The 16,233-nt window shown below is 37.2% G+C and overlaps 1 protein-coding gene across 1 annotated transcript in view; it reads left to right on the top strand.

The window, feature by feature from the left end:
* Window positions 1-16,233, top strand: part of LOC122182159 (WD repeat containing planar cell polarity effector) — a gene marked incomplete at its 5' end in the record, with an annotated part of 134,427 nt that overhangs the window by 60,433 nt on the left and 57,761 nt on the right. The window contains 2 exons of the mRNA XM_042875218.1: window positions 3,213-3,404; window positions 11,859-12,468. Of these exons, the coding sequence (XP_042731152.1) occupies window positions 3,213-3,404; window positions 11,859-12,468 (802 nt within the window). The remainder of the gene's footprint in view (window positions 1-3,212; window positions 3,405-11,858; window positions 12,469-16,233) is intronic.

Here is a 16,233-nt window from a genome sequence, read left to right as displayed (position 1 = left end):
CACGTAGAGAATTTGCATCTTCAAGGCAAGATTTTTAAGAATATGTTTAAGTTTTGCCATCTTACATTTTAACTTGCTTGGTAGAAATATTTTCTGCTAGGATGAATATCTAAAACATTTTCCAGGCTGTTTCAGTTCAGGGCCTCTTTTCAGCAATGATTTGTGTTTGCGAGATTGATCCTGCCTCTATAACGTGGATTTGAGACAGTTCACTGTTCACCAGGAACTGAGCTGATACGTAGTTTACTTTAAAATGATGTGCACTTGTGCCTGGCCTACAGTGTTTGTTAAGGCTGTGCTTAGAAGCAAGGTTGGCAGGTGGTTGTGGTTTTTATTTTTTAATAGCTGTAAACTCTAACTAAGAAAGTGGTAAGCTGAAGATTGCCTTCATTTAATTGTAAGGGCTGTAGCTCCTTACTGTAGTTACACTTAGAAAATATATTTTCATTCTAGGTATTGCTGTGTCCGTTTTGGATCTCATGGTTCTGCCATTTTTTCCTTGGGAAAGAAGGAAAGCCTAATCCATAGAAAAGTGTCTCTGCCCTAGGAAACCAGAAATATCTACTGGCTTCCTTAATAGGATTGTTACGTTCACTTATTTGCTCACACAGCTGAGCTTCTAGAAACACCTCTGTGTTCAACAGGAACTTTGCTTTCTCTTGAAATCAGTGGGAATCACTGTGGATTATTTCTTTGCCAGCCAAAAAAAAGGCATTTGCATTTTTTTTAATTGAATATTCCTTTATGTGAAGCTTTCTAGTTAGGCAGCTAAATATAATTTTTATTATCTTCAAAAGTGCACTAGTGTGAGCCAGCAGAAACTATTATTCACTACTGAAATAATATTATGTCAGCGCTCTGCATTTGAATTAGAGTTCTTCATGGCTGCTGCTGGTCAAACTTACAAAATCTACTAACAAAAGAAACAATAATAAAAAAAGAAACAAAAGATCTTCCTCAATTGCAAATGTGCAAACAATACACACTTTAAAAAACCCCAGTTCCTTAGTCTTGATATTATTTTCAAGAGCAATCAAATTAGAAGGTAACTTGCACTGGTATAGAACTACCATAGGATTAAAATGTAGAACAAAGATTCAGGAAATTTGAGTATAGCTTTCATCTTTGCCTCTCACTTTCAATGCAGCTTTGAAAAAGGTACGCGGTATTTGGGTTTCAGTTTCTGTTTTTAAAACGAGGAAAATGCTTGCTAGCAGTAATATGTTTCAATGTAATTAAATGTCTGTCATATGTAGATTTTAATTTATTTAGAACATGGACAGATGCAAGTTCACATTGATTGGTGTCCAGCCTAATGTGGGTAAAATTGACAGGGAACTTCAGGCAGTGCTAGACTGCCAGAGTGCTACTAATAGTGAGAGAAAGTCAACTATGCTTTCCTTCTATTTTAATGTCTATCCAAAAGTTTGTTTTTTCACAGTATATACCTAAATGGAAGAATTGCTTCCTCCAGCCTCACCTTTCTAAATTGCAACGCCTTGGATTTTATGTACACTTTGCAAAAAGGAGGATTTATTATGTGAATCAGTATAGTCTTAAAGTACAGGGAAATACAAAAACAACTGTGGCCATTTGCCTTTCCTCGTTGGCACCAGTCCATGTTTGAGATCACCATGTCTATTACAAAATGTAAAGACAGGTAAACAAAAGATTCTCAGCTGCTATTAAATGTGAAATTGTTATGACCAGTACACACTGCAGCACAGCTCTAATTAATATCTGTGAAAGTACTGTGTTTTTCCATCCCCAGATAGTGTATTGTCTCCAAATTCACTGTTTGTACACAGTTTGAATTCAAACAGCAGTTATCTGTTCCCTTTTCAGTATGCATTATGTTTATTCTTTTAAATAGAATTTTGACAGGTAATAGTACGGTATATTCTAAAAATATTGACCTCTTGTAAGTTTTTCCTATCTATGTACTTTTAATCCATTTCAATTAACTGAAGCAGGAGACAGTACAAGTAGTTAAATGTTTACTGTGAGAGAACAACATTGGTAATTACTTTGATTTCAGTTCCTTTTGATGTGTATTCAGGGGATGAAGAGGTCAATAATATTATGACCATGCAAATAGAAAAGGGTTCTTTTTGACCATATAAAAAACAGCAAAGGATTATTAAAGCATTAACCTTGATTTTAATGGCCTTGGTTGAGTGGTGAGATCACAATTTGGATGAGCCTGATTATTTACTAAATACAATACATAAATGCAACGGGTTCTTAACACCCATTGCACTCTGGCATTATCGCATTACTGCCATCCTTTGTTGCCTTGCAGACAGGAATATGAAAGCAATCTGTCATGTAGTGAGACTGGCTCCAGAAGCATTTCTCTGATAAGAAGACCCCCTGCCCTTTGCTAGTGTCTGGTCCAGTAGGCTTAGCCATGCGCTTAATCCCCAGAAAGTGGTTCGATTATTGCTGACCAGCAATGGCAAGATAGTTTTTTTTCTCCCCTAGCTATCAACCTTCCATTAATTCCTTAAGCAGAAATGCGGTGCAATCTATATTTCCTTGGCATGTGTCACCCAGATGGTGCACTGCTCATGTTTTCAAATAACCATGCTCCAAAATAACAGAGTTTGAATAATAAATTCCACAAATCCTTCCTGAGAAAGAGGCACAATTCTCCAGAGCTGCATAAACTTTACGCATGATGCTGTAGCTCATCCACATTATGCAGAAAAGTATATATTCTCTTACAAAGCGAATATTTGTGTGTGTGTGCCTTAATTTAGGGAAGAGAAAGAAAGATGCACGTTTGCTCAAACAGCATAGAATGTATTTAATATTTGCTTATGTCTTAAGCACTAACCTTAGCTCTCTGGTCAGCTTGGCAGAACTTGTCATTTAATATGGCTAAGCTTAAATCCTGCGTGTAGGTCGATGTTGTCAAGCAACCATGACTGTACATTTTGGTATTGATTGGAGTCATTGCAGTAAATTCCTTCTTAACTCACATTCCTTTCCTTCCCAATCCCCTCCCCGCAGATAAAAGTGTAAGCATGTCTCATTCTGTCTAAGGAGATATTTTTCACACTTACAGACAGCCTATATGGAGATATATGTGCACAGTCCTTTGTGTATATATGGATTCTCTTTCACAAATGCAAAGTAAATGCTCCCAATTGCTCCCCCTGTGCTATTTTACTACCTTAAATATTTTCTGCATTTTTTTCTTCCATCAGATTTCTTACACTGATATACCTGGACTAGAAGGTAGGAGGATGAAACGTCACCTGGCAATAAACTGTATGCAAGATTTGGCCATTTGCTGGTGGTCAGCAGCTATTGATGGAGCATGGCCTTGGTCTCCTATTTCCTGTGAAAGGGACAGAGCCAACCTACTGCTGTTAGGCTGTGCACATGGCAAACTGGAGGTAAAGTTCTGAACTCTCTTGTTACGTGGTTTTCAGACTTGCTAAAGAAATAATTATTCAGATTAAATGCATTTTCAGGTAGATGAAAAGAAACAGACATGTTTAAAATGTAAGGGAGAAAAATGACCCATCTTCATTTTAAAAACAAGTATTAATTATTTAGTGAGAAAAAAACGCATTATTTAGTATGGTTAGTATTTTCACATCGAAACTGATAATCTAGGAAATATAACAATTAAATTAGGTCTTTAAAATGGAAGAGCTTTGAGGCTGTCACCACTAAAACTTTAACCTGTTCTGGAAACTGTAGCTGTTGCATGCTTCTCCAATGCAATTATTTTACTTTGTCTGCAGTGTTAACAAATAGGCATTTCTTAATCTACTTTAAGCGTTTTATTGTAAGCTTTTAACTACAAGCAGATGCTGCTTAAATTGTTGTGATGACTACTGATCAAATTAGAGACTATTTTCTCAAAGAAAAAATCAAAATTCTCCATCTACAGGTAGAATTGTAAGCTACAAGTTAGAATAGGTTTACAGTTTGACTCTCCACTTGACACTTGTTTGTCTTACGTTCTTAGGCGTTTCATCTATTTCATTTTTATTTCATATATGTTAGAATATTTGAATCCAGTTTATATTTGATAAAAACTTTTAAATGAAGCTATCGGAGCATATTTTGAAAAGAGCTATAGCTTGAATTTAAGATAGATAAGCTGTTCTGGACTAACATCTTATATAGATCTTATAGACTGTTTTATTTTCAGTTTAGTTTAAGCCACTTCTGCTGTGGGCTAAAAAGGCACTGACTGTGGGAGAGGAGCACAAACTTCAGGGCCAGCTGTGGGATAGCTGTTCTGTGGTAGCTATTACAGGCTGTTTCCCTGTAGGGAAAAACCAAAAGTAACACTTCAAATAAGCTGCTCCTGTAAACAACATTCAGTTCTCTTTAATTTGGGAAGACGTACATGTTAACACATCTTAGAATTATTTCTTTGGTAAATAATATTAATTTCAGTGAGTTTTTTTCCCTTGGGATTTTCTATACATTGAAAGCGAAAATGCAGTTGAGACAGTTTTTCTTTCTTATCTGCGTCAGTAATCACTGCAGAATTTAAGTTTAAATTACCTCCAGTTCCACCTTCTGTTCTTCTTTTCAATTGGCCTCTCCCCACTAGTGGTCATCTTTGACTCATCCCTCTCCTCCTCCAGACACACACCTGCAGTTCTCAGTTCCCACTGCTGCTGTGACCGATCACACGTGAAAATGATTCTGGTACTTAAAGGGGACATCTGTTCCCTTAAGTTTTTGCAGCATGCTCTCCTGTGCGAGTTTCACGTTATGAAAAGTCATCCTGCTCACAGCTCACATCTAATTTCTTACCGTAACATCTGTAAGTCCTGGTTCTGACAGTAACGTTCCCATGCCATTCATTTCCTTTCCAAGTCTCTGCACGTTCTTCCAGGATGCTCCCTAATGTCAGTTTGCCGTCTCTATTTTCTGAGATGTTTTTTAGGGGCTCATTTCTTCTATGAAATTCACATAGTTAGTTAAAAGCTTTCTCCTTTTTGTTGTGTATGTTATAGGGAGATTTCCAAATTACAGCATTGCTCTGCATCGTTCGGCGCACCTTGTTTTATCCTTTTTTGGTTTAGACTTTCAATCGCTCGGGGCTGAGGCTGTCTAGTATAGTCCCAAGCACATCACTGGTGCTTAACACAATAGTGATAATAAGCATTCACTGAGCCTTTAGGCCTAAACTCATAATCCTTTTAATTTAGCCTATATTGTAGTATAAATATACGGAAATTATTTTAGAAAGCAGAACTACCAAATTTAACTATTCAGTCTCTTTTCATCCTTTGCCTACACTTGCCTGTTTTAATTCTAAGCTCCTCACGTGACATTTCTTTTTCTTTATTTGTCATTAAAATACTATGCACTGCGCCACCGTTTTGGAAAATGTGTAGATGTGTAAATATATAGATAATTACTATTTTTGCTGGTTGTAGTTTATTCCATGTATTTACCTCCTGGGCGCTTTTCCTGTTATCCGTGACAGGTAACCTACAGTACTGTTTGTGTTTTTCTTCCTTATTTCTCTAGTAATTCTTACGGTTGGTAGTTAAATTCCCCTTCCCAGACAGGGAATGTCGTAGCCCAGCAGCTCTAGAACTAACATCAATACCCAATCTGCAATTAACTGAAATACATGTTTCTCCCCCTGCGCATAGGAGGGCCACTTTTACTTGCAGCTTTTGAGGATCACGGGATAGCTTAAACTGAGTACAAACATAGTTAGCATTTTCAGACAGCTTCTAAACAGCTGGTGGCACAGTGTTTCTGTAAACCTGCCTGTCTTTGCTCCTAGCAGTTTACCATTTGTGGTATTCTTCAGGTATAGCCCTGGAAGAAAAATGTGACACGACTTGTTATATATAAAAGTGAATTCACATATATCATATTTTGACCAATACCATGATTTTTTTAACAAGTGAATGATTATTGTCAACAGAAGAATAATAAGGAGAATGAACTCAGACAGTTTGGGGAAATAACCAAAAAGGAATGTGTTCAATTAACGCCACTAACATTTTATGTGAAAATAATGGTGTCACTTTGGTAAGACATCATTATCATCTAGAATTAAGAAAAAAGCAGGATATCTGGTCTACAAATGATTAGCTCTTTGGCATATTGAGTTTATGAAAAAATAAACCGAGCCTGAGAAAATGCCTGAGCGCTGCCCACAGCCTTTGTGCAGCGTGTTTGTGCTGACCTACAAAAACCACCAACAGATCTGCCAGCTACTGGCACTTACTGTTGTTGCAGAGCAAATCTGAATGATACTGCTTCCTCCCTGGAAAAATGTTCCGAGTGGTATTTGCTGCCCACCAGAAGACTACTTATTAGGACGAGGACAGCAACAGCCCTGGGACAAGACAGCCCAATCCCTTGTCATGTTAATATCCTGTAACTAACTACACAGTATGCACCGAGGTGACTTAGGTTCACATGCGGTGTTTGGGCTATTGTGTACCTCAGCAACACTTCAACTTAAAGAAGAAAAGCCGTTTCACATTTTAAATACACTATATATGTGTCTGGAATTGTGCTCTATGGCCTTATGCCTTAACGTTTGCTGCTATTAATTCTAAAGGTAGACGTTATCCTTTTAAAAATGGGGACAACTTTTTCCTTGCAAATCTTGATTTCTCTGACTTTCTTCGGTGTTTTTTTTTTTGTCCGTTTTTTCTTTTTTTCTGAAATCAGCAATTGCTGTGTTGCATGCAGTAGGATTCAGTTAGGAATCCTCCCCTGAAGAAATAAAAGTGCTTTTCTGTTTGGTGTATGACAGCCCTGGCGTATGATGTGTGTTGATGTGCATGCACTCATGCTGCTGCAGCAGTGTTTGCTGAACTTTTGTCTGCTTTTGTGTGTGTCTCCGTTTCCTATGGTAAACCCGTCGGTTCCCCAATTTATTTATTTAATTGACTGCTTGTTTCTTTTTTGTTAGAGTACCAGTGATCATGCTATTTAATTTGTCTGACTGTGTAGATAATGCAAGAAATTTTTGAAAGCAGAATTCAATTTACTTTGAATAAATAGGATCATATCTGAAATCATCCGTGGATTAAATGCTTTGACAGACAGTCATGTTAAAATCAACTTGAATAGCAAACATTAACAAAAATAGCAAAAGTTAATAGGTGATGATGCTGAGGCTTGGTTACTGTAGTACTTTACATTTGTCTTTGCTATGTTTATTTTCTCCTTTTACTGCTAATACAAATGGCTGAAATTATACTTCAGTCTTATGGAAACATTTTCCTGGGAGAGAACATTATCTTTTCACAGCAACATTTAATAGTTATTTCCTTTACGTGGCACAACAAACTTGTAAAATAAACACATCAGACCTTACATGAGTGAGCTGTACTGTAGCAGTCAGAAAAGCATCTGCACTGTGAGACTGAATAGTCAGATACCTCTCACACACATCAACAAGGACTGTAAAATCTCGATGCCGTGTTCTGTTAAAAGTTTGATGAATAATGCAGGATAAATGTTATGATGATAAGTTTTGAAAGAAAATAAGAATAAATGTTGGCTGAAGAGCTAAATAGTAAGATTGCAGTTGGGACTGGAAATCCATTGCAGCCAAATAAATATGCTGGATAGGAGCCTTGTATTTTTATTGTAGAAGAGTTTAAATATAAGGTGTTGTTTGTTTTTTTTCCTCTTTCACAGTGCTGTATTTAAAGCTATTTTACTCCAGTGTGCATTACCCTTCCCACTTTACATTTCTAATTAAAGTGTTTGTTGTTATTTGGAGCTTCACTGTGTGAAATTTAGCAAGCATTTCTTTAACATCCATAAAATATATGAAACATTTGTCTCATCCAACAGATGCACAGTCCAGTCACAGCAAGCTTATTTCTGTTTCTTTTGTTTTCTTTTATTTTTTTTTAATCTGCTTGGTAAGCCAATTTTCTGCTTAAGTACTACTGTTTAAAACTTGTATTTGTTTTGGTATGTGGGCTTTATTCTTTCCCCGTATTCTATACAGCATGCTTCAATTCTGAGTGTTCAACGATTTGCACTGAGGAGAGTGATACCACTTACACAAGCTAGTGCTATTATTTCTTTCAAACATTAAAAGGAAGAAGGTATGTTAGCTAGTACAATTCAGATCCCATAGTTATCAAGACTGTCAGATTCCTTTACTTGGATTGATATGATTTCTGAGTTAGGATTTGAGAAGCTGGCATGCATAGTATCTCTTACTGCTATCAGCTGATGCATGGCACAGGCCAGTACTGCAGGAACTAAATTGTACAAATGTGTAGTAGAGGGACTTGACTACTGCATTCATAAGACAAATGTACATAAATTGTGGATACTTTTAAAATACATTTGCTAGGCTTCTAATGTACATGTCATTAAACTGTAAAGGATTTTTAAAAAACAACATTTTATTTATTTTACAGAAAGTAATGCAAAATTCTTCCAGAAAGCTTCTTTTGAAATCTAAGGTTAACTGATCAGTCCAAGATTTATGGACTAAATAGCAGTGTGACAGTATGTCTTTATCCTTTTAGATCCACCAGCCTGCCCCTCCTCCACAGTTCTGACAGTTGTCCCACACACTGTTGAGGAAACTCCAAAAGCTTTAGCTCTCACCTTCCCCATGAAAATGTTGGTTTTGTTAACTGAAAGATACACGGCTATAGTGATGTTCCCCTTCAGGGTTACAGGGCAGTTAGAACTCTGCTTGTCAGGAATTCCATCGGAATCCTTCAGGTGAGCTGCTGGAGCGCTGTGTTCACTACATTTACCAGCACATCACTACTTTACCATGTAGGTAAACAACTGGCAGGTAATGGAGTACCGTCTCTTTGGAACAAAATATGCTTTGATTTGATTGCTAGTCTTTGTACTGCTTTGATTCATAGAACTGTAGGATGCTTTGGGTTGGAAGGGACCTTAAAGACCATCAAGTTCAAAGCCTGTGCCGTGGGCAGGGCTGCCCCCCACCAGCTCAGGCTGCCCACAGCCTCATCCAACCTGGCTTTGAATGCCTCTGGGGATGGGGCACCCACAGCTCTCTGGGCAGCAGTGCCAGGGCCTCACCACCCGCTGAGTAAAGAATTTCTTCCTTATATCTAATCTAAATTTAGCCTCTTTTAGTTTAAATCCATTATCCGTTGTCCCATCGCTAACACGCCCTGATAAAGAGTCCCTCCCCATTTTTCCTGCAGGCCCCCCTTAGGTACTGGAAGGCCTGGAAGGAATGCTTTTTTTCAAGAGTGTTATCTTAGCTTCATTAACATGGTTTTGTAGTTGCATGTCTCAGCTTTAGTTCTTCAGTTAGTGACATGAGCAATTATTAATAAAAGTAAAATTTCTGACAGAGAAACTCAAATCTTCCCTCTCAGATGAAAGAGAATATCCTTTTTCTCTCCTCAGAGTGCCAAATACCAGTTATGTTCAGCAGAATTGGAAACCAGAACAAAGAGGTTCTCTTAGGCTTGCTGTTCTTCCTTCAAGAGGCAAATGAGGCCACTGATGTGTGAGAAGGTTCATTGGTTCCAACTTTAGGAGAGATGTTTCTCTTGTTTTCAGCCAGTAGTCTCTAGAAAGTTTCCTTTAAACCTAGTTTGTTTAAACATTATGTCAAAACTTACGTTTTGTAATGTAACAAATAGTCTTCTCTTAGGAATATTTCCCTAGCATATTATTTTTTAACATACAGCAACCAACCGAACCCTAAACTTCATTTCAGGGATCTGCTTTCAAAATTATGAGCAGGTAGGAAACTTCTCATGTTAAGGCTAATTAAATTAGACCTTCCAAGATATAAAATTCTACTTTCTTTTAAATTCAAATTACCAGGCAACATTTTGTCCCTCCTTTGTGCTAACCTGACAGAACAAAGTTATTAGACTTGGTTTAGTTGCTGACTTTCAAATGACCTGATGGCAACATTTGTTTTTTTCTATTACTGTTTCTATTGCTGTTTTCCAACAGTCACTTCTCTTGCATTGAAAAATAGGTAAATAATGTGGTGCATTGAAACCTGCCACAGGAACACAGAATTGAGAGTCCCAGGGGGCCTCAAGGCTCGCTTCACTTAAGTTTTGAAGCTTTGAAGACTTGCTTGGGCAAGATTTCTATTTCACGTATTTGAAAGGCAGCTGTCTCGGTCTCTGTGCGTAGTCAGAGCAAATGACAATTCACCTTGTCTTTATTTGGGGTTACACAGCTCTGTGGTCACAGTAATCCTTTGTACACATAACCCCTTTACAGGTTGTCTTGCTATGCATTTTAACATACTAATAAGCTACATGTTTTAAGCAGTTCTAAAACCAAACTTCTGAACAGTAGCCACTGCACATTTTGTGGATTTACTTAAATTACTAGCTGCAGAGGCTAAGTCATTGGTAAGCAAGTGGAGCAGGTGAGAAATGGGTTTTCAAGCTGTATAGCTTATTTAACCTCTTATTTCTGCTTTGGTGTGTATTTTCTTTGATCACTGCCCTTCACTGAAATCAGATTACCTGCTTTTCACAAGTTGGTTGCGTTGGCTTCTCTTTTAGATGCTTCACATCTGATGTTCTGTTTCTTGCCTATTAAGTAGTTCTTAATATGTCCCTAACCTTATCTTACACTAGCTAGGACTTCTGTATTAACAGGCAGATGGTTTACAGCCACAGAATTATAACAGTGATTTTTCTTGCTTTTAAATGAGAAGCCCTTTTGCTCACAAAATAAGTAAACATCCTAATCAGTCTGATCAGCATCCCAAATCCATTTGTTGTTTCTGAAGTAATGGTTGGTATGCCAAAGAAAAACTTACTTTCTCAGTCTCTAACTTTACAATTTGAAGGGCTAAATTCAGTTAATTCAGTTAGTCTAGTGGTCTGTGGAAATCAGCTTCAAAGTGTTTAAGTATACTGTGCATGTTTCTGTTTTCACTCTGAAGTTTCCAAGTATTCTCCATCTCTGTTTTTGGTATCTCTTTTCATAAGTGGCACTTGCATACCACCTAGACTCAAAAGAAGCAGTTTTAGTGTCAGGTCAGCAACTTGATCCTGTGAATAACATGATGGGTATGGTTTGGCTCTTTAACATCTTCTATTTCTGACAAAGTCTATTTCCTGTCTCTTTCAGGCAAATAGCTTTTTATAAACCATGTTTAACTTAACTACAACTGGTTCTTCTCCCACAGTTTCCCTTCTAAAGTCATCTACAATACCTCTTTCTCAGATGCGTAATGAATCTGCACTGGACTCCACTGTCGCCTCCATCATTTCATAGTATCTCTCATGTTTTTACACTGGAAATTCTTACTTTTTGCCAGCTGCTATCTTTGGATCATACTCTGCCTTTGTGTTCTTCCTACCTGCTTGTACCTCTAAACTTCTTCTCTTCTGTAACTAATTATATGTCACTAAAAGGCATCTACCACCTACTTGTTTGGCAGTGTGTAGTGTACACTGTTTAAACTTGCCATTGTTTCCACCTCCACAGTATAGTATTTTCTGTTACCATGGCCAAGAGCAAATGATCAAAAATGCTCTATCTGTGATGCTTAGAGTAGTCTACTATAAATTTTTCAAGATATTTGGGGATTTTTCTCTCCACTTTTTCTGAATAATCAGCCTTTCTTTGATATGTCAGCAGCTCATCTCTCTTCTAGTAGGACTGTTAGGACAATCCCTCCTTTTATCTTTAATGCTGCTAACCTATTATATCTTCTGAATAAAAGAAATGGCTCAGACTCTATAGCAATAAATTAACCTTTGAAAAGCCTGAACAATAGATTTAATAACTTGTTTTAGCTTACTGAGTCATGAAAAAAATGTATTTTCAGCTGTCTAATTTTAAATTGTCAAATATAAGAATAATTTTTTACAAATAAGTACCAAAGCATTTTGGCTTTTTTACAGGTTCTGAGTTACGTTCGTACAGAATGGGATCCACTCGACGCTAGCTTTAGCACTAAGGAGCCTTACCAGGTTCACACAGTTGAGCACTCCATCTCTGCAGATAAAAAGCCCATGGCTGACAGCTGCATCTACAACTGTGTTAGAAACAAAATTCGGTGTGCAGCAGTCACCAGAATACCTCTACAGTCAAGGGCAATCAGCTGTTGCAGAAATATTACAGAAGACAAACTAGTCCTGGGCTGCGAAGATTCATCAATAATTCTTTATGATGCGTACAACCAAGTGACTCTGTTAGCCCAAGCAAAACTATTGCCTGCATTAGTAACCTACCACCCTTCTGGGGCCATATTCCTGGTTGGAAGCTCTCAAGGGGAGCTGCAGATTTTTGACACGGCACTATCCCCAGTTAAAATTCAGCTCTTAGCAGACAACTATTCACCTGAGGCAACTCTGCAATTCAGCAAACACTTTGACGTGTCTAGCAGCCTCATCCAGATTCAGTGGGCTGCTGCTCAAGCTGCATCTCCCAGTGCTGATGGCATGGATGTCCATGATCTTTTGTTCATTAGGTTTGACAAAGGACCCTTAGGAGTACTTCGCTTTAAACTTGGTAAGTTACTGAGCGCATCTATTGAGCCTTTAGGCTCTCAAGGAAACATCTGTACCTCAGAAGTTTTATGTCGTTTGAAAACAGCCTTTTAGATAAATGGGACCAGAACCTTAAAGACACACGATTCCGATGATCTCTAGAAGATGCAAATCAAGGAGTTCATTATGTTTCACTATTATTTAATATCTTTTCTTGTGGTGTCTGATATGTGACTCAGAATCCTATTATTTTCCCCTGCCTAACAGTTTCTCATATTAAAAATTATTTTCCTCTGTAGAATACAATTGTAGGTATTTGTATTCATTCTGTATACATACCTGTTACAAACAAAAATAAGCTACATGTCATAATAGGATAGTAATGCTATTCTCTTTCCTAAACAGATTAGTTTTGTATATGATACAACTATCTTTTCCATTACAGTGTATGTTTTTTTTCAGTACTCTCTTTTTTTTTTTGGCCTTGGTACATGAAGTCACACTACTTTTTCCCTTTAAAACTTCACACAAGAAGGAAGGTTTTCATAACCTTTAAAGAAGTTTAGCATCTCAAATAATTTACTAGCAGTTGAGAACAAAAGAAAAAAGTAATGATAGTTTAGAATTTATTAGCACTTCTCATTTTAGGTGTAAAGAGGCTTTAAGGGAGTAAAACTGTAATTAACTTCAATTTACAAACAGAATAACAAGAGTAAAGGAAAGTTGGAGGGCTTTTTAAGTGTTAAATGAGGTGTCAGTGGCTGAACTAAGAATATAACCCCTGTGGTTCATCATCAGTGAGAACTGCATTCATTCCATTCAAGCCAATCAAGTTACAGTGGTGCAGACCCAGTGTGAGAGCCAAAAAAACTATCATGCTTAAATCTTCTGTCTACCAGTCCAGTGTTTCTCCATGGCAGACAGCCATGGGGAGTATATTTTGTATATTATATTTGAGTATATTTTGTCCTGGAAAATGTCAGTACTTTGCCCGTTATCTGTCCAAGAAATAAGAATTACCTTTGTCTTTAAAAGGAGTTCATTTCGGGTTTTTTTTGTGTGTTTGTTGTTTTGTTTTGTTTCGGTAAGTATTTCATACAAATCTCTTGTGATTAGGAAGACACCTATTTTTAAGAAGCCAGGTGACTGTGAAGTTTGAAACTCGTTTGTGATATGCATGTGCTTTTGTGTGGGGAAATATCTGTCTAAACATTAGAAAATCTGGCTTTACCAAACCTTTACTACATATGCCACAGCAAAAAGATAAATTAAAGTCACCAGGAAAAACACTGGACTGATTTACAGTTATATACCTTCAAAAGAGTTGATCCAAAATTGCTATTAAAAATGTTTACAAATTACCATTTATTTCGAGATGATTCAGCTGTATTGTGTTCAGTGACAGGTTTAATGGTTGCAGAGCCCCCCAGAACACTAATTAAAACAGCTATTTGATGCTTTTGTGCATGTTGGCCATTAAAAAAACATCCTCTAAATTACCTCTTACCTGTCAAGCAGAAGGCACTCTACCCACATCTACCTTGCTTTTCTATAGTCCTCCCTCATGGGGTTTGCTCACAACAGCTTTCCAGAAAGCTCAGCTTTCTCCTTGCTATCTTTAGCACATTTATGTTCTTACGGAGGCAGCAGGCTCTCAGTGCAGGGATTTAGAGGCCTTTCCTGCTAATTGCCAGCTTGTAAACTTAATTGGACTGTCTCCCTGGGCACCGTTCCTAAATCAATTAGGCAGTGAGTTGGCCGTCACCTCTTTTTCCCAAGTAGGTTGCCCAGAAGCGCACCACCCAAGGGAAGTCAAGCATCCAAATAAATAGGAAGTTGTTGACCTCTACAGCTGAAAGTTATCACGTTTTAAAATTCATTCTTTATAATTATTGTAAAATCTCTCTCTCCACCCCTCCCTACCTTCTCCTCTACAGACCACTGTGCAAAAACGTGCCGTTCTCTGTTGCATTCTGGTTTTCAGCTTTACCACTCAGTTTTCCACACCTAAGGTGGAATTTCCATACAATGGGTAGAATTGCTGTTGCTGGTTTTTTTTTTGTTTGTTTTTTGTTTTTTTTAAATATATATTAGTATTCCTAGATTTCCAAATACACAGAAAATTTTCAAGGCAGTACTGCAGTTTGTGAAGGTTTTAGTCTGTAGTAGTAGTAGTAATCCACTAATGTTTTAAGAATGAACTATTCTTACTGGCCCTAGAAATACCCCTATTATTGCCATTCCAAAAAAAAAAAAGCAACATTTTTGGATCTACAGCTATTGCATCATACATAGCATTTTTAAAATTTCTTCAAGCATAGGAGGATCTCCCACAGAATGCAGTTGGAAGTGACCATAGGATTGATTCTGGGCTGCACAGTTTTACTGAATCACGATGTAGTGTTTCATGCTAGGTAATGTCTCTTCTCTTGAATACATGGAGTTCCACAGTCCTTTGTTTTTAACATTTATAAATTATATTAACGTTACTTGAATTGTGTCTCATAAAAGTCTCCTGGAAAATAGATTTTTAACTGACAGCTGCCACATTATGCTCTTGGACAAGAACTATGAATCCTGGAATAAGTCTAGGTAGATTTATTTCAGGAAAGGGTTCGTTTTAAATCTACCCTCAAACACTAATGGCAGATACTTTTGTTGTCTAATGCCAAATTCATTTTTAAAAGCATTACAGCTGCTTGTCATTGAAGTCAGCCCAAACAGTGGATGACGCCAGACCTGCTACCAGTGCCAGTGGTTCAGCACTGCTGGCCTAGGTGGATATTTAAAATATAATATAATATTTAATTAGCTCGCAAATCAGTATTTTCATCTTCACTTAGTGATTTATATAAAGATTTCCCAACTTGTGTAATGCTTTAGAAATATTAAAGGAGAATAAATCCTATTGTAACGATTAGATACAATCAGAGATGCGCACAGATCAAACACAGCTATTACACAGTATAATGTCCATAGTCTTTCATATATGCAAATACTTGACAAACATATATATGTATATATGTATAGAATTAAATTTATATCTATTACAAATATATACGTATGACCGAATACATAACATCACGTCTGTATTTGCAAATTCTCAGCAGACTGTCTGGCCTGGACCTACAGTCAAATGGGTTCTTTTCCCACACTTTTTTCTCCACTCCTACTGTCCATCATGAACAATGCTCACAACTGCTTGTATGAAAATTTTGTGAGGTCTGTTTTCTATATATCATGTCTACGTTTCTCTGTTAGCAGACCTTTTTGCCCCAGCCATCAGATGGCTCTAAAATCCATACTGAAATTCATTTTCTCATCAGAATTTTTTCCTTAGAATTATTTTCCACAAACACCATCAGAATGTAGATTGTGATTTTTTTTTAATACATGCTTTATGCTTTATTTAGAGAGAGGGAAACAGAACGTTTATTCTATTTTTTTTTTCCTGACATCTGGAGCATTAGTGATAAAGAATACATTCCCACAGTGACCCAAAGGAAGGAAGAACTACTAAAGTGCCTTGCAAGACCTACAGCATGTGATCATCTAGTTAGTCAGAGACAATTAAGAACATGACTTTCTGCGTCTTTCTAGGCAGCTTCCCTGTTCAGGAGCTGAGACCTACATGCCAACATCTGAGAATCTGTTTTAATTCACACTGATCAGAGACTAAGTTTTGTAGTAAAATCATGATCTTGTGGAGTGGGGAATGTGCCTTTCATTTTCTTCTCTTATGGTGAGCAAATGCATGGCTTCATTTGTAACAAAATGAAAATCTGGG

This window comes from Lagopus leucura, unplaced genomic scaffold (assembly GCF_019238085.1).
Source record: "Lagopus leucura isolate 7727_CA_CO unplaced genomic scaffold, USGS_WTPT01 Super-Scaffold_73, whole genome shotgun sequence".
Lineage (NCBI taxonomy): Eukaryota > Metazoa > Chordata > Aves > Galliformes > Phasianidae > Lagopus > Lagopus leucura.
This window is presented reverse-complemented; position numbering and strand designations above follow the sequence as displayed.